The 21,069-nt window shown below is 38.6% G+C and overlaps 2 protein-coding genes across 4 annotated transcripts in view; both read right to left on the reverse strand.

The window, feature by feature from the left end:
• Nucleotides 1-63: 63 nt before the first annotated feature.
• Nucleotides 64-13,850, reverse strand: hnrnpl (heterogeneous nuclear ribonucleoprotein L). 2 transcript variants are annotated; one of them, XM_067438538.1, is made up of 14 exons: nt 13,694-13,850; nt 12,918-13,036; nt 12,292-12,529; nt 10,502-10,587; nt 10,261-10,357; nt 8,514-8,586; nt 4,640-4,675; nt 4,311-4,379; nt 3,946-4,217; nt 2,728-2,849; nt 2,307-2,508; nt 1,992-2,049; nt 549-644; nt 64-369 (listed from the first exon to the last, which is right to left on the reverse strand). In XM_067438538.1, the coding sequence occupies exons 1-14, from the start codon at nt 13,775-13,777 to the stop codon at nt 311-313; spliced, it is 1,611 nt and encodes a 536-aa protein (XP_067294639.1). In that variant the 5' UTR covers nt 13,778-13,850; the 3' UTR covers nt 64-310. The 2 variants fall into 2 exon arrangements, with proteins under 2 accessions (XP_067294639.1, XP_067294638.1); XM_067438537.1 differs by having other exon boundaries at nt 549-653; nt 1,989-2,049.
• A 2,228-nt stretch (nt 13,851-16,078) lies between these two features.
• srsf7a (serine and arginine rich splicing factor 7a) overlaps nt 16,079-21,069 on the reverse strand; it is a 52,910-nt gene continuing 47,919 nt past the window's right edge. For both annotated transcript variants that reach the window (XM_067438546.1, XM_067438545.1), the window contains exons 3-9: nt 20,012-20,236; nt 19,466-19,645; nt 19,290-19,358; nt 19,167-19,205; nt 16,856-16,975; nt 16,649-16,741; nt 16,079-16,576 (exon numbers count right to left, since the gene is read on the reverse strand). In XM_067438546.1, coding sequence (XP_067294647.1) covers nt 16,525-16,576; nt 16,649-16,741; nt 16,856-16,975; nt 19,167-19,205; nt 19,290-19,358; nt 19,466-19,645; nt 20,012-20,229 — 771 coding nt within the window. In that variant the 5' untranslated portion in view covers nt 20,230-20,236 and the 3' untranslated portion in view covers nt 16,079-16,524. The remainder of the gene's footprint in view (nt 16,577-16,648; nt 16,742-16,855; nt 16,976-19,166; nt 19,206-19,289; nt 19,359-19,465; nt 19,646-20,011; nt 20,237-21,069) is intronic.

The following is a 21,069-nucleotide window of genomic DNA, read 5'->3' on the forward strand; positions in this document are numbered from 1 at the left end:
GCTTGGCTGGCTGTTTCCTTGGCACACCAACAGTTGTGTAAACCAAACCACATACACAAGGCAAACTGTTCAAAATGAGGTCTTTACTAATTTAATACATTTTCACATAAATGTACTGTTATACAAGACTGGTCAAAAAAAATGTAATTAATAACAATTTTAAAAAAAATAATTAAAAGTGAAACAATACAAAACATTGAGTCCAGTCTTATTCTGGAAATAACAGTCCTATTTCTTTTCCTCCAGGTCAAGAATTAAGACATGCTATGGTGCTGGGATCAAAAGGTCACATTAGTGGTCATTATGGGTTTCAGTTGGCATGTTGAGCAGTTGAGAAACACAGTTTAAGAGTATATGGGTAAGGCCCACCTGAGGAAAGAGAGAAAGATGAGATTTAAGGAACACTGTGATTTACTGTTAGAGCAAAACAGCTAAAAAAAATAACTCGCAACAGCACAAAAATGTGTCGCTGCCATGACCATAGTACATTCATAGTGCAGTAGCGTTAAAGTGTGCTGGCTGGATGTCAATGTGAGATGAGTACTTACTAGGGTTCTTCATCTGGTAGTGGTTCATCAAGGCAAGAGCCTCCATAGCATCGTTTACCGACTCCCACTCCAACAGACCAGATGAACTTCTCTCGCCTGTGGTTCCACCAATACAAGAGCACACACAAACCAGTGTATTTACATAGAACCAAACATACATCACCTATACACACACTTTACAACAATTCAAACCCAAATTGACCATTTATTAGGGGGTGGGAATCACAGGATAACTCATGATACGATACTATCACGATATTTTGCCCACAATAACCATACCAGCAATTCTGTGACAGAAAATATATTGCAAGAAAATCATCCACAATATATTACGAAATCATTCGGTAAATAAAAATAAATTCACCAAAAATTCATATGATCATGTATTTAATTTATTAACGGGTCATCTATTTTTTTTTTTAAATAGCAACAATAGAGTACATATACAGCTATCAAACAGCCATAAACGTGAAAAATGCTTATTTGTGTTGTTACAAAAATGCAGTTGTGTGACTAAATGATTTATAGTAAAGAAAGGTCATCATTCTACCATTACTACTATGTTGCTGCTATGAATAATCATATCAGCAACATCTCAAATTTATGTTACTAGAAGTAGCAATTTAATACTAGTAGTATTAAAAAAATCCCAGTAGTCGGTACCAATACAATAAAAACTGTAAAAAATATAATTACATTCAATGAGTTTATTATTTATGATGATAATTATAATTAAATAATAAAATGTAGTAAATGTGACACACAAATCATCTTTGTTGTTAAACAGTTTTATACACTGTTGATTATTAATGTAGCACTTTGTTCTTAGCGCGTTTCTTCATGACTGTTCAGGGATCGCAGTCCCTGGATACTTCACCGCTTTTTCTTCACCGCTTTTTCATATTAAACTATGTTTTTCCCTTAACGAAGAGGAGTTGACATACCTCTCTCTCGTCTGAGTACGTGCACTTAATCTCTCTGACGCATGGTGACGATCTGATAGCATTTAGCTTAGTAAATGACCTGGACTTGCTAAATCGGCTATGGTACCAAACAGAGATCAAGTTAGAAGCGACCAAACACCTCCACGTTTCCCCTATTTAAATACAGTTACACAAATAGTTGAATGATCAAGTATGGTGACAAAAAAAACATGCAGCTTTTCTAAGCGGATTAAAAAGGAGAACTATAATGTATGGCGGAATAGCGCTTCTGGGAGTACTTTTGACTCGGTGCAGTAAAAAGTCCCGCCTGAAAAATCAGAAAATTTTGTGCTTTTTCAAAAATCAAAATGAAATGAAAATGAAACTGAAATGTTTCAGCCGGGACTTTTTTACTGCGCCGAGTGCAAGAGTATCAATAATGTCTCGCGGCCTGAATCGATTTTTTTTGTCCCACCCCTACTGTTTGTATACAAACACATTAAACTAATTAGTAACTCACTCTTGCCAGTGAACAGTTTGACGCTGGCTGGGCTCTTTATTCCCAACTCATCACAAATCTGTAGGTGAAAATCCAGAAAAGACCATTAAAATAAGTCCCCACAAACCCATACCATTAAAACCCAAGACAACTTTGTTCAAATGACTATTATGGCTTACATTCATGTAACATGGCTGGAAAAATAAAGTCATCAGAGAAGTCATAGGGAGAGGGGAGGGCATGTTAATGTTTTTGTTAAAATATTAAAAGTGCATATGTAAAAGAAATGCATGCACGGATATATCATTGAGAATAATGACAGATAATATCTCTGACCTGACTGAAAACTTCGACAGAGCTGTCTGGTTGACTGTTAAAGAAGTGCAGTACATTGCTGGGCTGTTGGATGCGGTTCTTGGCTGCCTGCTCAGCAGTGGTGAAACGGTTGTTTCTGTTGCCATGGAAATCCTTAAAACTACAACTGCCATCTTCCAGCTGGTATGACTGACCTGGCATTATGGCCTGCTGTTTGGATACACTGCAGAACAAATTAACACAGAAAGATTAAGCATGCGGATTTAGTTTGTACTTGTCTTGAACAGAGTAGCTAACGTAACAATTTAATTAATTTACTAACCATCCAGTGTAAATGTTATTAAATAAAAAATTATATAAAATTGATACTTATTTTGCCATTTGGTCTTTATAGTATTGTACATTTATATGCATGCTCAAAAAGACTTTCTATTGTACACACCAGACATTGAGTTTTTGTCCAAACAGCATGTTGTTGTTAAGGTGTGAAATGGCTCGATCCACGGCATAGCAGTCTCCCATCTCTACCATCGCAGCACCTGGTTTACTCTTCATAAACTTCACCTGAGCAAACACACAAATTAAAACAACACACAAGGATATTATAGTTTAAAAGATTGCGTCAGTAAGATATCAATTTTTATATACAAATTAATATTTATTCAGCAAGGACACGCTAAATTGATATTGATCAAAAGTGATAATGACATTTAAAGGCGTAGTTCACCCAAAAATTAAAATTCTGTCATCATTTACTCATCAAGTAATATTCATCAAAAATGAAATACCATCATATGTAGGCTATAGGGCTGGGTACCAAACTCTGTACTTTTAAAGACACTGAGCGAATTACGTCGGTACTACACAGTACCGATTCACATTAAAACAATCGGTATCTGAGAACGCATCTGGTGATATAGACTAGTGTAGTGAGTGTGAGTGAGAGTGTGAGTGTGTGAGTGAGAGTGTGAGAGTGAGAGTGAGAGAGAGAACTGCACATGAAAATCATCCATCTCATATGAGGACAAACGCATGTCCGTCATCTCCAGAGCCGCTCAAAATCACTTCATCAGCATTTTAAAGGGGGGGGTGAAATGCTGTTTCATGCATACTGAGCTTTTTACACTGTTAAAGACTTGGATTCCCATCCTAAACATAGACAAAGTTTCAAAAATTAAATGTTGGACGTTTGATGGAGTATTTCTGTGTTAAAAATATTCCTTCCGGTTTCTCACAAGTTTCTGAGAGTTTTTTTCGAGTATGGGTTTACTTGACGTTAATAGAACGGAAGGTCCTTCTATGGGCCGTACGGGCTCTTCTCCTGGTAAGGTGCGCGCGCACGTGACTAGAGCGAGAGAGGAAATGCACGCTCATAAACACTGCTCTCAAGGTGCAGATCCAGTCGTCGTTATAGTCCACACCGTGCTCAACTTTATTCCTATGGGTGACATCAAGCAACTTGAAGACGAGAAGCTTCACAACATTGCTTCAGTCATTTCAGTTTTTGGTCCAGACCAAACAAACTACAATTGTAAACACACCCCAAGGTTTGATTGACAGAATTATAAATAAGTAATGGATTGAAAGCATTTAAGGCGCAGTTGACCCTACAAATTCTACCTGCATCTGAGGATCATGAGCACCACAATCTCCCACTCACCCTTTCCACATTGCCATAGAGACAGAACATGTTGAACACTCTGTCTGCATTGATCTTGGTGGGCTCAAGACCATACACCATGACCACAGGAGAGTCAGCATGAGCGTTGTAGTCTGGTGGAGGAGGTCCATGGCCGTACTGTGCCCCACCATACCGGGGTCCACCACGACCACGCCCCATAGGGGGCCCCATGCGCCTGCCCTCGTAGTGAGCGGGAGGAGGAGGTGGTCCATAGGTTTCGTCATAGTGACCATAGCCACCCTGAGGACCAGCTGTAGAGAGAAAGAGAGAAATGATAATGAAACATACTAATAAAAGATAGTGCCTTGATTTGGGCCATTTATTAATGGGTGTATCAAACTGACCATATTCAGGGGGATGATCCCCTAGCAGTGCTGGCTGCCTCTGCCGCTTGTTTGGGTTAGCATTGGGGTCTGAAATTGACAGAACAATAATACAACATTTCAACTGCTGTGAACAAGAGCACAAACAAAAAAGGAGGGGTTGTGCAGTTCAGTGAGTGGCATGCAGTGAGGGTTAGGCATTAATGCTACTTTAAAAATAAAATAAATAAAAATACTGCAATACTACAGTAAGCCATAATGGAGATTTTGAATGACATCAGGTTGATCCAAGAGAAATTAAACTATTTACATGACCCAAGAAAATCTTTCATACACAACCAAACACACACCTTGTGAATTGTTCCAATTGCCATCTGCATCGGTATCTGCACAAACAGGTATACACACAAATCTGATTAAAATGAGTAATAAAATAAATACAAGATTAAATAATCATACTTTGTAAAACAAATGTGCAATGGGTGCAGACTGTAAAACCACAGGTACCAAGAGGGGTTAAAAAGCACAATATTTATTGATTAATTGAAGTTCTGTGCCATTTATTAAGAGTTGTATATGTGCCTGCAAGACCAAAACAAATGGTCTTCAAATGACACCCAAATTACATCAATGTCATGATACAAGATGTCACAGAAAAGCAGAGCAGACTACTAAAAAAAAATACATGGTGATATTTACTTACATTATAGACACTGGTATTTTAGTACAACAAAGAATGTATTGTTTCACTTAAACTTATAAAATACCTAAATATTTAGGAAGGAGATTTCAAGTTGACTAGACAAATGAACAAGGCTGCCAGGTGGTAGGTCTTTTTAGGGTTATATTAAGTCGTGATGAAATTGAAGGGTCTTTTCTTCTGTATTGTTGCATCTAAATGAAACTGATAGTTTCAAACTGATAGTTAAAAAAAAATAATCCATTGGTTGTTGAAAGGATGGAGGCTAATCTGAAAGTTTGCAGTCAACTGTAAGAAAGGGACAGGGTTTAAACTGATTGGTGAGTCTGGCATACAAATCACTGGAATTTTGAATTATAAAACTGATTTAAACATACAAGGTCAAAAACAAAACACAGTGGTCCGTGATTCTGCCAAAGACAAGTTTATGGAACAACATTCCTGTCTGAAAATATTGTCCTAACCCTATCTTTACCCTTAAACCTAACCCAACCCATACGTTATGCCTAAAATCAGAGCGAAATTATTTAACAGTGATGTTAAAGCACCTAAGCCTGGTTATAAGCCTAAACTTGATAAACTCAACTTGTCCCTAAAATCTGACTGGTTGATTGGAATGTAGATCCAGAAACATGTTGTACTTGTTGAAATCACGTTCACCAAACACTGAGATACGGATAAACTGTTCTCAAGCTTAACATGCATTTACAAAACTGAAGGAGTGAATTTATTTCATTTACTTAAAAATACTTGATCAGGGCTATCAAGAGTATTAATTCCCATAGAAAATGTTCCCTGCTAAAAACAACAATGGAAATATTGGTCACTTAGGCGACATCAACCAGACTCAAGCCTTCCCAAAATAATAATAGTTTTGAGATATATATATAGACCACCAGGGAGAAGGGGAAAAAGGCAGGATTCTTTATTTAGGCTTAAAAGGCCAAAGGAAAGTGTTATTCAAAGGTCTTCACTCCATGCCAAAAACGGCGCAACATTTCTTACCAACAAAGTTCTAGCTGATCCAGCCAGGGCGAACAGTTAAAATGAGCAGTGTGCTATATGCCCATTTAAAAATAAATAAATAAATGCAGCAGGCACCATGGTGGAAGTGTGATATTCTTTACCAGTCGCTCTTTTCCTGATGATTTTGTTTTCATTCAGTTCTTTAGGAAATTCCTCCCAGTCCACCGCATGTGCTTTTGGTGCATTCCAGGCACATAGGTGCTTACCGTAGTACCAAAGGTGAATAGCAGACAGCAGACGGTGAGTTTAGAAGAGACGCCACATCAGCAGTCAGACTTATCCACACCTGCGTCACACAGGGGGGCGTAACACAGGGATCAGAACACGGTCAGCCGTGCCCAATGAATAAAACAGATTTAACACAGAGAGGAAGAGGAGGGATGAAGATATGAGAGAGAGAAAGCACTTCAGTCCACAAAGAGACAGGGCTTGGGGAGGGAGAGCTGAGGATCTGTGTGTGATCGGTGGGCAGCTGCGGTCCTTCCCGTGTGTCACGGCAGTGTTTTGTTGCTATTGTCACCCATAGTGTCTTGTCTGGTGCATTTCACTACTGTAAGCAAGATGGCGAAAGGATGTGTTTTTGCAACAATCTCACGTTGATGTCAGAGCATGTAGCCTGTGATCATGCGGTTTTGGATGTGTCACGGTGTAAAGTCGATGTCATCTGTTCGTAATATATAGAGAAATGTCTGTTCTTGGCCAAGTGAGTAGTGACGATCTCAACTTGTCATGCTGCGCGCAACGTGACCACGGCCGCTGTGTTGGAGCACTCTTGACTTGTGTCATGATGGTAATGTCAACTTGCTGTGTTGTCATGACGATCTCTGCATATATCTCAAACGATTTGTCTGATAGTATGTTGTCATGGCAATGTCAGCTTGACATGATGTCATGGCGATCTCTGACCAACCCAAATCTCTGACCATGGCACTTGTGTTGTAGCAATCCTGAACTGGTGTTGTCACCGTTATGTCAGTGCGGCATGTTCGCATGATGTTCTCAGGAAAGAGGATAGAAGCGAGAGCAAAAGTAGCCCAAACACCCAAGAAACATGACGACATTAGGCAGGGAGCGAGAAGAAAATATCTGTGTAATTCTTCTCTTTCATTCTGTGTATCTGTACCACTTCCCTTCATGTGTTTGCTGCTCGATCAGTCGCTTGGTCGGTGTTGATGTGCGAGAGTCTTCGGTGATAGTCTGTAATGTGTTATCCAAAGAGATTAGACTCATGCCCCTAAAATGTGTTGTTAATTCAGAGTGATGTCCGTCACCTTTGTAGAGAATGGAAGGATACCTTGGGTGTTTTTTATCCGTGCGACTTCGATACGAGTGATATTGCCGTCTTTGAAGTGTTTAAAGTTGCCATGAGTTCCGTTTAGCTGTTCCATGTGTCCTGCTGAAGTGCTGCGAGTGTGTCTTGCAGAGAAACGTAAGTACATGGAAATGTTTTGTTGGATGTAAAATGTGTTCAGCAGCTAGTTCAAGCACAGGAGTTTAACGCATCACATCTCCGGAGTAAAAATGCCAGGCAATTTTACTCTGCGAGACCTGATACATAGACATTTTGCTTAAGAGCAAATACATAAATTCTGGCGAAAGACATACAAGCTTTAGACTTAAGAAAAAAAAGACAAAAAGAAATGTATTCTGATTGCAAAAAATGTACTGTAAAAGAACTTAATCTGGGTAAAGTTGGTTCATGAATGATCCATTAAATTTTGCCTGGACCATTGTGAATCTTTATGTTCACAAATCAACCTATTATATACAGCCTGGCTCAGCGAAATTCTGCTCCAAAAAGGCCAATGTCCTGCAAAATTTAGGTTCAACTTGCCCCAAAACAACCAGAAAATTTCAAGTGATCCTGAAGACCTTGATTTGCTGATTCAGGCATTTATCTGTGTTCGGTGCTAAACTCTGCAGGACAGTGGCCCTCAAGGAGCAGGACTGAAAACCAGTTTCTCTATTGCAAAGCAAAAATCAAATCTCCATCATGTAAAATTTGCTTGATGCAGTGTCATGCTCAGTGAGTACAGGTGAAAGAAGTGCCTGCTTCTCAGGATTTGCATATGAGAAACACTTGTGCTTTAACACGAGACAGGTGACATGCGCAACAGACCAGTGTACGTCAATGAGCTAAGAAGCATGTGTGCTTCTGCCAAAAGTATAACAATCAAGCCCTCTCAAGTGCATGTCTTTCCTTTAAATAAACGAATGTGCATTTTTATTTTAAGAGGCGCATGTTCTTTTTTGTATGTGCAAGAATGCGTGTCCATGTAAGAATGTCTATTTGCAACTACAACCGTGTGAATATTTTGTATTATAATCCAAAGAGAAGGAACACAGGAATGAAGCAGCATCACTGAAGTGATGTACTTGGGAAAAGATCCACTACTGAGGTAACTTCCCAAGGCAATCACTTGAGGAGGCCTGTCCACACACCCATCCCCATAAAACATAAGGAGCAGCACAGAAAGAGTGCATGAGCTGTACAGTACCTTGGCCACTGAGATTGGGGTTGGTGTAGTCCCATGTATCCTGATCGTTTTTGAAGACATTGAGACGGGTTGGCTGTACAATAAAAAATAAAAGGTAAAAGGGGTGATGAATTGAGAAATCAAATTCCCTGAGCCTTTGATATATAAAAAGGTCATGGTAATATAAGACTATCCTGTACGTTTCAGAACTGAAAACTTCCTTGTTAGTAAAAGAAAAGCTTTTATAGCCACCAGGCCCAGAAAACCAGGCTCTCAAATCAATGACGTATTAGAAGGGTGCAACACCACCTCTGTGTACACTGCTTTTGTAGCCCCGCCCACCGACTCACGGAGCTAAACTGATCGCGTTACAGACCAAAAAACACGCCAAAGATATCAAGATAATCATTTGTAAACAAGACACAGGTTTGACACTGGATTTGCAGACAGAGATTAAAACACAATGCTGTGCCTTCTATATTGGATACGACAGGAATGGTGCAACACACTTATGTGAGTAAAATGTGCTTTTTGTATGCAATAGCATTACATTTTTACAGATCGTATTTATAATGTTATGTGATGTTTCTAACAGAGCATACCAGCATACTGTCACTGTCAAAGTGATTGGCTAAGATGAATAATCAGTCCTGTATCTCCATGCGTCACATGTGTGACTCGTCAAATACATCAACTATGATAGTGACCAACCTAGAGTGAGGCACACGCGCTTTATGAAAGGGGGTTAGTGCTGATTACTGTATGTTGACTGTATGTATGTTGAATCAGTGGTGAAAATTGTGTAATTCGATTATGATTTCTTAAGTGCATTTTTTAAAAAGAAAACATCCATTGAAATTAAAGCAGTACAATAAATGCGTCTTAAAAAGAAAGAACTCAATAAAATTCTTAATGTACAATGCTTTGCAACCTTTTATAATTAACCGCAAGAAAACCACTACAGAATGGTTGTCAAAAATGCTACCAGATTATTAGTTGCTTTCTCAAACATTACATGGCTGTATTTTTAGTGCTAGCAGTCAAAAAATAAAAATAATCAAAGAAATATTGAAATACTGTTTCTCTCATGTTTTTGTTCTAACTGAAAATCATCTATAAAAGAGTAAGCTACATTTTAAATTTGTAGGGTATAAGGTGGAATAACATTCATAGCATAATACTCACTACTCGTGAGTACTTCTAAAAGGGCTACGTATTACTCATACTTTGAGTAGTCTTTAGGACAGGTACTTTTACTCTACTTGAACTACATTTTTTTGACAAGTAACAGTACTTCTACTTGAGTATGCTTTTTCAGTACTCTTTCCACAACTGCCCCTGGCATTATAAAAAAAAAAAAAAAACGCAAATGTTGCCTGGTCATGTGATCACAACATGGCAGTGAGTCCAATGTTGTGCATAGACTATAGATTCTCAACTTCAAAGCCATGGCTCCACAAAGTGAATATTTGAAGCCTGCCTCAATTTGAAAGATTAATAAGGTTTTTACTAACAATTTCTTAACCATATTATATTTTAAAACTAGGCAAAACTCCTTTATTAAAATGTCTATTCTATTTTAACATTGTATGAACTTAAATAACTTTTCCAGATCTAAAAAGTCATGTTTAGGCCCCTGGTTGAGAATCTCTGGCCTATAAAAGAATTAAAGGTACTTAATTTGCCATATTGACTCCGGGCCTGTAGATGGCACTGTAGAGCACAGTTTGCTACATTCTAGTTTGGTGTAATTTTATGGGGTACTAACCTTGGCATACTCAATTTTAAGGGTGCAGCAGCCCGAGTAGATGTCAGCTCCGTTGAGAGAGGCTTTGGCTCTTTGAGCACTCTGGACTGAGTCAAACGTGACCAAGAGTAAAAGAAAATATTTCTATTGTAAATTAGATAATGCAGCCTAGACTACAATTGCACAGGGTTTAATCTTTGTTCTTGTAAAATGCCCTAAATTTCACTAATGTGTTTTTTGATTAATTTTGTTCCAAGGATATTCAACCATGGCTTGAACTCCATTTTTCCTGAAGATCACAATCCTTTGCACGGGTCCGCAGTTATTACAAATGGTGTACAGAACATCCTAAGGACAAGAAATGACAATGTATAAACAGATGCCCAAAGAACAAAGACAATCAGCTTAGAAGCAGTAGTAGACAGTAGAGTATACTAAGCAACACCACTAGGGATGGGGCCGATCCGATCCAGTATCGGGACCGATACCAGCGTAATTCACGTATCGGATTTTCCCGATCCAACCAGCGAAGAAATCCGATATCCATGAGCCATGTCTGCGCTTTAACGTTGTCTGCTGAAATGACTCCTGCCTGCTTGTCTGCTAGCTGGCTGCAAACTATGGAATAGATTTCCTGAACGGAGGTGTGGCTCAATGGGACACAGAGTTATGAGACAAGCCCCTGCTCAGGAAATCCATTCCGCAGTTTGCAGCCAGATAGCACCATAGCATTGAGCAGCATTGTGGCTAGCCATACACCGCAGAGCAAGACGATGTTTGCAAAACCGTAATTCAGAGAGGTGGAAGCTCCCTCGCGTCATACACACCGAACGCAATCAAACATTCAAAAAAGCAGATAAGTTCAGACAAGACTAGGTTAAATGACAATAACAATCGCCATCTGCGGCTGGGTGTCGGCTGTGGCGCGTGTAACACTCACACTAGCCACTTTGAACTTATTAAGGTCTTCTCGAAATCCATTTGTTATAATCGCGTTGTGCATCACACGTGTTTCTATTGAGTTTATGAATATAATAATCAGAGGCGTTCAGATTAGCCGAAGTTTTGATCAGAGCGCACACAGCTCTCTCACTGAAATCTACACTAAAAGCAGAGAAGATTGTGCGATGTACTACTTTCAAACAAACACAGCAGAACTAGCGCATCTGATATGACTGGCATAAAGTCTTCTTGACGTTCGCGAATTTAGGGACCGTCTCTAAAGTTACGTAAAACATTGGTATACGTTTCTAACTTCAATAGTATTTGAAGAGAATGACTTAGTCATAAAACTGACTGTTAAGTGTTTATCTAGGTGTCAGGTATGATGCACACCTTTTGGATTTTTGATATTTAATAAAATAAACATATATAAACATAATAAACAAATATATGCTTTATTTCACAAGGATATTGTATGGGATAGGCTCATACACAAACTATGCTAGATTTAAATGTGTCATAGCTGATAGAACACTGATGAGAATATTGCTTGAGAATATATTTACAGAGATAATATTAGAGATTATACAGTATATTAGAGATATAATAGAGATTTATGCATTATGCATTGCCATTGACAACAGCGATTTATAAGGAAGGAAATCCAACAGAATCTAGCTTAAAAAGTGCTTAGAGCGGTTTGATTTATTTGTTGTTTGATTTTCAAATATAAAACTTGTTGAAATGTTTTAAGTTTGTGCATCTGTTCTTTTTGAACACTTTCATCTTATTTGAACAAAACCGTGATAATATTCGATAACCGTGATAATTTGGGTCACTATAATCGTGATGTGAAATTTCCATACCATTTCATCCCTAACACATAAATATCATACTTGCCAATTGAGAGGAGTTTATTTTAGAATCATATAAAATCAACAATGATAATAATAATAATAATATTAAAGCAAACACAGCTCTGGTATCGGAATAGTATCGGCCGATATCCAAATTCAGGTATCGGGATCAGATCGGAAGTGAAAAAATGTGGATCGGTGCATCCCTAAACACCAAAATAATATGACCATGATCAATATCGAAAAAACTTACAGTAGTAATGGGGTAGATGGGATTCATGATGGTGAGGAGCAGTACATTGTTGACGCTCCGTGTATCGTCAGAGTCGCTGGGCCGAGAGATTTTCTGACTAGTAGAATAATTGATGTAAGATGGCCGGCCAGCAATGTAGATTTGATTATTGTTAGCATAAGTCACTGCATTACTGGAGCCGCTCATATCCTCAAACTCCACCAGTGCCTGACGCTTCTTTGGCATCAACACAACATAACTGAAAAACAGACATACATATGTACGCGCGCACACACACACAATAACTGTGAATTTCTCAAACAATTCTGCAAATGGGGAAAAATGTTAATAAATGACTAGTAGATTAAAAAAACCATCATGTGATTAGAAACACTTATTTTACGTGTATTATTGGTTAAATAAGTTTCATTTTTTATTTAGTCAGATTTTAAACTTAGCAAACTTACAAGGATGACTTAAAATGATTTAGTCATCCTTGTAAGTTTGCTAAGTTTGAAATCTGACTAAATATAAAATAAAAAAATTATATGACTGTATAATATATATATATATATCACTCGAATGAACCATAAGGGCTGATGATACTATTTGGGACAGAGACGATTCTTGTCCAACATGAACTTTACCTTATAGTGCCAAACTCCTGTAGCGCCTCCACCAGGTCAGCCTCGGTAATGCCGTCAATAAGCCCCCTTACATGCACGACAAGCGAGGGCAAGGTCTTGTGCGGGTCATTGTAACCCTCCTGCACATACAAAGGAAAGAGCAAAAGGTTCAATCAAACAACAGTATACAGCTAAATTCCCTGTAAGTGCTTAAAAGTAAATATATAAAATATTAATTATTTTGCCTTACTGCAATAGCCGTAAAAATGAGTGCAATAAGTCTATTAAATAAGAGGTTTAAATGTTAAACTATTTAAATTGAATCACATCACTTTATGACTAAACGTGATGAGACTAACCTAGCCAGGGTGTTTCGCACGAAAACCGAAAAAGTCTAACGTTAAGTTCTATCGAGGACTTTGCGATATTTTCCATTCATCTATGAATACAGGTCTGCTAACAAGCCGTGTACATTATTTACATCAGAGGCTGGTCCGACTGAACAGAACAATGAATGAGTATTGAGGAATACACACCCAGCCGAGCCATAGAGACTAATTAACGTTAGATGTATTACGGTAGATTGTGTATATCATATCATAGGAAATAAGTTACTTAACATTATAACCTCCACAATCACTATTTCTTATAACTGAACAGACTAACTGGAGCGTTAGCAACAAGCTAACCTTATTGCTTCACGTATTAAACGGAGAAAATATGTTTCGATATATATCTTACATTAGTAACGTTACCACAAGCATAAAAATGCGATAATATGAATTAAATTAAAGTACCGTAGCCATTCCGTCGCTATCTGTTTTCTGTCTTTTTGTTGCTCTGCCTCCGTCGCCGTAATAATGGCCTGCCGCAGCAGCCATGTTGTCTCAAATGAAATGTTATAAAATGGAACGCACAACTGCCGGAGCTACGGCAACTCACAGGAGGAGGGGAAACGCGAGAGGAAAAGGATTTTGGGGAAATTCAAATTATCAAAATCAATTGCTACGTGTGCTTGGACACACAACGCTTTTATCGTTAAATAAAGCATCCAGTGCACACAAATAAATACAACAAGACGACACAATACAATTAAAGAATAAAGATGTAAAAAGACAGTGTTATGGCTAATAAAAAAGGTGAATTAACACGATATTGCAATGCGTTCAGGAGAGATGGGGGGGAAGAAGCTGTTTCTGTGCCTAGGTGGTCTGCCCAGCGCCGACAGGATAGCCTATGTTTAGTTTTGTTTAGTTCAAATATGTTTAGTTTTTTTATTAAAGAAAAAAACATTACAATAGTGCAAACACGAATCTCTTAGCAATCTATAACATTTCCAACAATGTAGGCTACTACGTATTTAAAAATTTAAATCATTTTGCACAATTAGAACAAAAATGGAACGAAAAAAAAACAAAACCAACAGCAACCAGATATTAATCATGTTAAACGAAATATCTCATATTTCTTAAAAAAAAGGAAGTACATTTTCTATTATTATTTTTTCTTAGTGATTATTTGATTACATATTATGCACTAATAAACATAAGAAATATTTAAAAGTCGTTATTTTATTAAGAAACCTTTGTTTGTGAAAATAAAACTGAACCACAAAGATAAGGAAGTTAACAGTATTTAATAAATATTTTTTATTGAAGTTTAGGTTTTCAAAAAGGCAAATAACATCCTTAATGCACAGATTACCATTCATGTTAACTTTAGAAAAACATAAGAGCTCAAATCATTCCAGAAAATTGAAGATACATTACAAGAGAGAAGAAAAAAAAAATTTAAAAATGTATTTTTACAGATGGCACATATATCAAGCTATATCACAGTATTTGGACAAAAGTGCATTACAATATTATGCAGAATTTTAAAATCCACTTCTCTCATTTTATTGGGTATGCAATATTTATATGGTAGTAGCCATGTTTTCCTCCACTGAATGTATTATAGAACACTCCCCAATTTCCCCTTTGGATTATTTAAGTTTCTTGATTGAGAGAGTTGACAATTTAATGTATTACTGCCATCTTTACTTTAAAAGGAAAACCTTCCAAACATAAAGATGGTTTAGAACATGACTCATGTGATAGGGAAGCTTTCATCAGACACATTAAACCACCTAAAATAGCCTTTATAACAGTTTAATTATATAAACAGGACAGGGTATTGCAAGTATTCATAAAACTCTCAGACAATAACAGATGACCATGTTCCAATGTTGTGGCCAGGGTGAGTGAAGTCTGATGATTTTACCTGCCCCCTGCTGGAGTACCAACAATCCTTTCAGCAGTCCAGACTCCATACTGTCTGTTGTAATCTTCTAATGTTTAATTTGGTAGCGGAACAAAACCAAAACTATAGAAGTGCATAGAACAGACTTAATAACAGATGAATACAACTGGCTAAGCAGCTGCTGACAGACTGAAGTTCTATATTTGGCCAAGTACAACCTCTGCCAGGCCTTTTTCACAATGGACTCTATTGGGAGTGTCGCACTGCAGGTCCTTGGAGATTGTACCAAGGAATTTAAATGCTACAGTGGGTCATGATGGCAAGAGTGGGGAGTGCTGGATTCACTATCGTGTGTGTTCAGCTCCAGGTTGTTGTGACTGCAGCAGACAGCCAGCTCTTCTGTATACAGACTCAAGGCTGGCCGCTTTACTGTGGCAAAATAATATAGTAGTAAAAAAAAAAAAAAAGACTGTGTAATGACTGATAACACACACTGGTGGTTATAAAAAAAAATGGTTGAGGCAGCCAATTCATCATTCTTAAGAACTTTTAACTTCAAAATACAAACATTTGTAGAAATTTTCCATGTTTCAGTTGAAAAAAAAACTTCAGTTTGCCTAGATTATCATTCTATGTATTTTTCCTCAACATAGTAAAGACCCAATTTCAAAAACAAAAATCAAAAAAAAAATATAATGATAGCAATAATACATTTTGACCCTACAGCAAAAAGGAATACTAGGCTAAAGACCTCAAACTCATTACTGAAGGCAAGTAAACCATGTTAAACCGGCAACTTACAAACAAGACAAAAAATACAAAGTTACAAACTGATATGGTTAACTGTGCCATGTTTCATTTTAAACCGTATACCACCAATCCCTTGAAGATTAAAGATGAATAAAGAAATCTCAATCGGCAAAAACGATGCACTGAAACAATTAGGTTTGTAAAGCTTTACTTTATTAAAAAGATTGTTGCCATTTTCAATGCAAAAAAAACCCTTCTACAACAAACAAATCACAGCGTACTCTTCAATTCATATAATACACTGACTAAATCACAACATAGCTCATTCACCACCTTACCCACAAATCACAGACCACAGGACACTGGCTCACCACTGAAATTAAAACAATGGAGCTCTTAAAAAAAAGTTTAGAAGTAAAGGGGATTATGAAACAGGGAAGGGAAAAAAATTTAGCTGCTTGAGATGATAGTGACATTTTTACAAGGTGGAGGAGCATTGTCACTGAATTGTGGGGAGGGAGAAGAAAAAAAAGCTTTGAAGCTACAGTAGAACCAGTATTGAAATCATGGGGAAGATAAAATGTATTTTAGCCCTGAGGCAAAGGTGGGGAATAGGGGTGAAGCATCAGTATTCAGATCAGTCAGCATCCGGTGTGGGACTTCTCCTTGGGCTGGCAGACCTGGAATGACTAAAAACACAGTGTCAGCATCCACACATTTTTTACCTTGAAAGACAACTGAAATGTGCAATTTGCATTTACCCGTCTTTCTTGTGACTGACTGAACGAGATCGAGAGCGAGATCTGGACACACTGCGTTCCCTCTGTCTGGAACCAGAACGGGAGCGTGAGCGACTTTAAAAGAAACAAAAGATTTAAACTGAGATGGCATGTATAACACTAGTAGTACATATTTTATACATGTGAAGCTGAAGTAACATTAGCATGAAAAAGTTGTGCATGCAGTACCTGTCTCTACGGACAGGCGTTCTGGATCTGGACCTACGGACAGGGCTTTTTGACCTGCGTACAGGTGAACGCGAGCGCCGCACAGGGGTTCTGGATCTGGAGCGGGCCGGGGAGCCTGACCTTAAATACAGAGGTGAAGTTTAAAAAAAAAAAAAAAAAAAAAGCAAAAACCCAGTTCTAGAGTGGTCAAAAGTAAATACTTCAATACTGAAATTTTTACAATTGTGACGAGCACTGTTGAGCTGAATAATAAATGCCTCTGATTGCCTATTGTGCTCATATGTTCATCAAATAGGGCTATGATTGGCTACAATGATCAGCGATTCAAGAACTTGTAAATATACATCAATGACTCTTCACAGAGTGTTTGCAAAGATACACATGGGAGCATTTGAAAGCAAGCAACCGCTGATAGACACCGGCTTGTTTGTGCATTGATCATATTAGCCAATCACAGACAAATCCATTGAGCACGTGACCACAATGGCCAATCAGATGTATTTATTCTGCTCAAAGGGTCACATTTTTAACATTTCAGTAACTTGGTAGTTAAAGGGGGGGTGAAACACTCAGTTTCAGTCAATCTCATGTCAATCTTGAGTACCTATAGAGTAGTATTGCATCCTTCATATCTCCGAAAAGTCTTTAGTTTTATTATATTTATAAAAGAAATATGGGCTGTACCGAGTCTTTCCGGAAAAAAAACGAGCGGCTGGAGGCATATCGTGTGGGCGGAGCTAAAGAATGACGAGCGCAAAGCGGTGACGTCCTCAAGCGTGGAGAAGCCCATCGCTATCGATCTCAGCTAATACATATATAGTCCATAATCAGATCCGAAGGCTGAAATAAATTGAACAGGAGAAACAGCAACAGCAGGACGTCCGTCTCTGTGGTATGGACTGTATTTAGTGGCCTGTCAACATTTTTGTGTCTTTACTCGCAGTTTATGAGGACATTATTCGGTTTATGGACTATTGTATGGGACAAAACTGTTTTGCTTGCTACTGCTAAGGTTTTGTACGTCAGACTAGTGTAACATTATACATAGATGATCAAATTGGTAAAACAACAATGGAGTCCGTTAGCGCTAGCAAGCAAAACGGTTTTGTACGTCAGACTAGTGTAACGTTATACATAGATGATCTCATTGGTTATACAACAATGGAGTCCGTTAGCGCATTTAAATGACGAAGCACGAGATCATGTCGTTTACTCACGCGACAACAGCATAGACATTTGAAGCACTTTTACTCACCGGCTGCTTCCAAAGCAGGACCGAACCTTTATCGCTGGGACCACTCCGTCAAAAACACACTTCTTTGGTATGATTTGGTAAAGACCTGACAGCAGTGAACGGTGGAGATCCACTTTGCGACGCGACTAAATCGATGTTGTGAAGCTTCCGGTCCTTTCTGCGTTCAAATCGGTTCAAATGCAGCGCTGCCTTCCCGGAATGCTGTGCTGAAGCATTGAAGTCGCTCGACGTCAACCATAGGAATAAAGTGGAGCGCGGTGCAACCATAGGGCGCGTCAGACGTGTTCACGGATGACTGGATCTGCACCTGAGTGTGTTTATGAGCGTGAATTTCCTCTCTCGCTCTAGTCACGCGAGCGCGCACCCTACCGGGAGAAGAGCCCATACGGCCCATAAAAGGACCTTCCGCTCTAATTAACGTCAAGTCCTGCCATACTTGAAAAAAACTCTCCGAAACTTGTGAGAAACCGGAAGGAGTATTTTTAACACAGAAATACTCCATCAAACGTCCAACATTAGTTTTTGAAACTTTGTCTATGTTTAGGATGGGAATCCAAGTCTTTAACAGTGTAAAAAGCTCAGTATGCATGAAACAGCATTTCACCCCCCCCCCTTTAAAGGGATCCCCTGGTGTTGCCTGAAACAATTTTCGAGTTGCGTTGTGGTAAAAATAGCAAAGGGTAACGCCAGCTGATTGAGGAGTTCAACCACTCTACGTCATCAACCTAGAACGCAAACAAAATGGCGCCGCCCATGGTCCAAATATAAAATCGATTTTTTTAAATAACGTAGATCTTTCATGGGTTTTCTACCACATAATTCAGTAAGAGACATCATTTATGTTATATTAAGCCATACAAGTCTCAACACCATGGGATCCCTTTAAGGTGGTACTTTTGACCACACTACAGTTCAACAACAAATTTGAGAAATCAAAGTCCCATAGAAAGATTGCTTCTGCAACAGTGATTGGGTAAATCAATGTGTTAAGGAGGCTTGTTGCAATTATATTTGGTAGAAAAAGAACTGTCAACAGATTTGTCAACCAAAGCTTACCTGCTTCTGCGTTTCGAGTATGAAGGTGAACGGTACTTCCTGAGGTGGGAAGAAATTAAATAAGACTGATGCATATTGACTATAATACTTTTCAGACACAACTGAAGCAGTGCGAGAGCTTGCCTTTCATTGCTACGGCTCCGAGAGCGATAGCGCCGGCCACGAGATCTGGACCGAGAACGAGATGTTGACCTAAGATTTTTTTTAAAACAAAAGCAAAAAAACAAAATTAAAGTATATTAACAAAACCGGGACAAGTAGCAAGGCAGGCAATATAAATAAATGGTTTAATCATGTACCTGCTGCGTCGGCTTCGCCTCTTGCTGAAACGATAACAGTCATAGGCATAATGACCACTCTCCCCACACTGGTAACAGCGGTCATTGGGGTCAAATTGCCTGCGGCTGGGACGGCCATAACGGGACTTTCGGGACATACCAGTAGACAGCTCAACTCTGACGCGGGCTCCACAAAGCACCCTGGGATATTATAGATCAGAAGGTTATTTGTTTCCCCATGTCAAAAAAGGTGTGCACATATGCGTGATCCAGCTGTTGAGGCATCCCAGACTCCCCCATGTTAACCTTTTTATTTCAGAGCCACACATTTCACCTAGATGCAGATAAAGTTCAGACAAATTAAACAACTGAACTCAAAATCAGACTACAACTAATCTGCATCCAGGGAAATGCCACAAAAGTAGGGGCCTTTGTGAGCGGAAAGAGAACAGTGAAACCGCCGACACTCACCCCTGCGGGTCTGAGCTCCCTGAAGAGGTCAGGGGGTTAAATGTGCTGCAGTAGCATCATGGCAAATGTAGGCAGGTAGAACTCAAGTTGACTCACTTTCCATCCATCCCCTTTACGGCATCCTCTGCATCTCTGGCATCCTCATACTCTACGAAGGCGAAACCTGGAGGGTTCCGAGCAACCCATACGCTCCGCAACGGTCCGTAGTAACTGAAGGCTCGTTCCAGCTCACCTTTGGCTGCACCATTGCCAAGGTCACCTACATAGACCTTACAGTCAGTGGCACGAGAGGAACTTCGGGATGAGTAAGACATCTTTCACCTGTAGTGCAGACAAAATAAATTAATTGATGCATATTTAAGTCAAATTAAATATTTTGCAGACATTAAATTTTAAACCAGCTAATGTTTGAAGCAAAATACAAGTAATTGATATCCCCAAAATCACTGACACAAATGAATGCACATTTACTTTCAAAACATAAAAAAATAAAACCCAAAACTAAATTGTTGTTTATACTTTTTTCCTGGCTCCGCAGTGAGAGCCTCAGTTGACAGCCATGCGTTCAAACGGACAAGGCATTTATACCAGACTCCCTCGCCATTGTACTTTTCTTTGAAACGACAAAGGGCGACTCAAATTATTTGTTCAATAAACTAGCGCTCCAACCAAGTTATTTTAATACCCAATTCATTTTATTGACAAAACACACTATTCCAATGGTTTTACAATAAAACAAGCAAACAAGCAAGAAAAAAAAGGTATAAATAACCGTTATTGTAGTTAACTCCATTGTAACCACAAATTAACCATGATTTTGTGTGATTATACAAATGTTAATTAATACACAAAAAAACAAACAAACATGGTTTTACTATTTAAAGGGGGGGTGAAACACTCAGTTTCAGTCAGTGTCATGTCAATCTTGAGTACCTATAGAGTAGCATTGCATCCTGCATATCTCCGAAAAGTCTTTATTTTTTTAATAATTATATAAGAAAGATGCGCTGTTCCGAGTCTTTCCGAAAAAAGCCGAGCGGGTGGGGGCGTGTCGTGTGAGCGGAGCTAAATAATGACGTGTGCGCGCCGCTGCTATTGTGTTGAGTCGAGCGTCATCCCTAACAGCGGTAAAAAAACTTTATTCAAAAAAAAAA

This window comes from Pseudorasbora parva, chromosome 3 (assembly GCF_024679245.1).
Source record: "Pseudorasbora parva isolate DD20220531a chromosome 3, ASM2467924v1, whole genome shotgun sequence".
Lineage (NCBI taxonomy): Eukaryota > Metazoa > Chordata > Actinopteri > Cypriniformes > Gobionidae > Pseudorasbora > Pseudorasbora parva.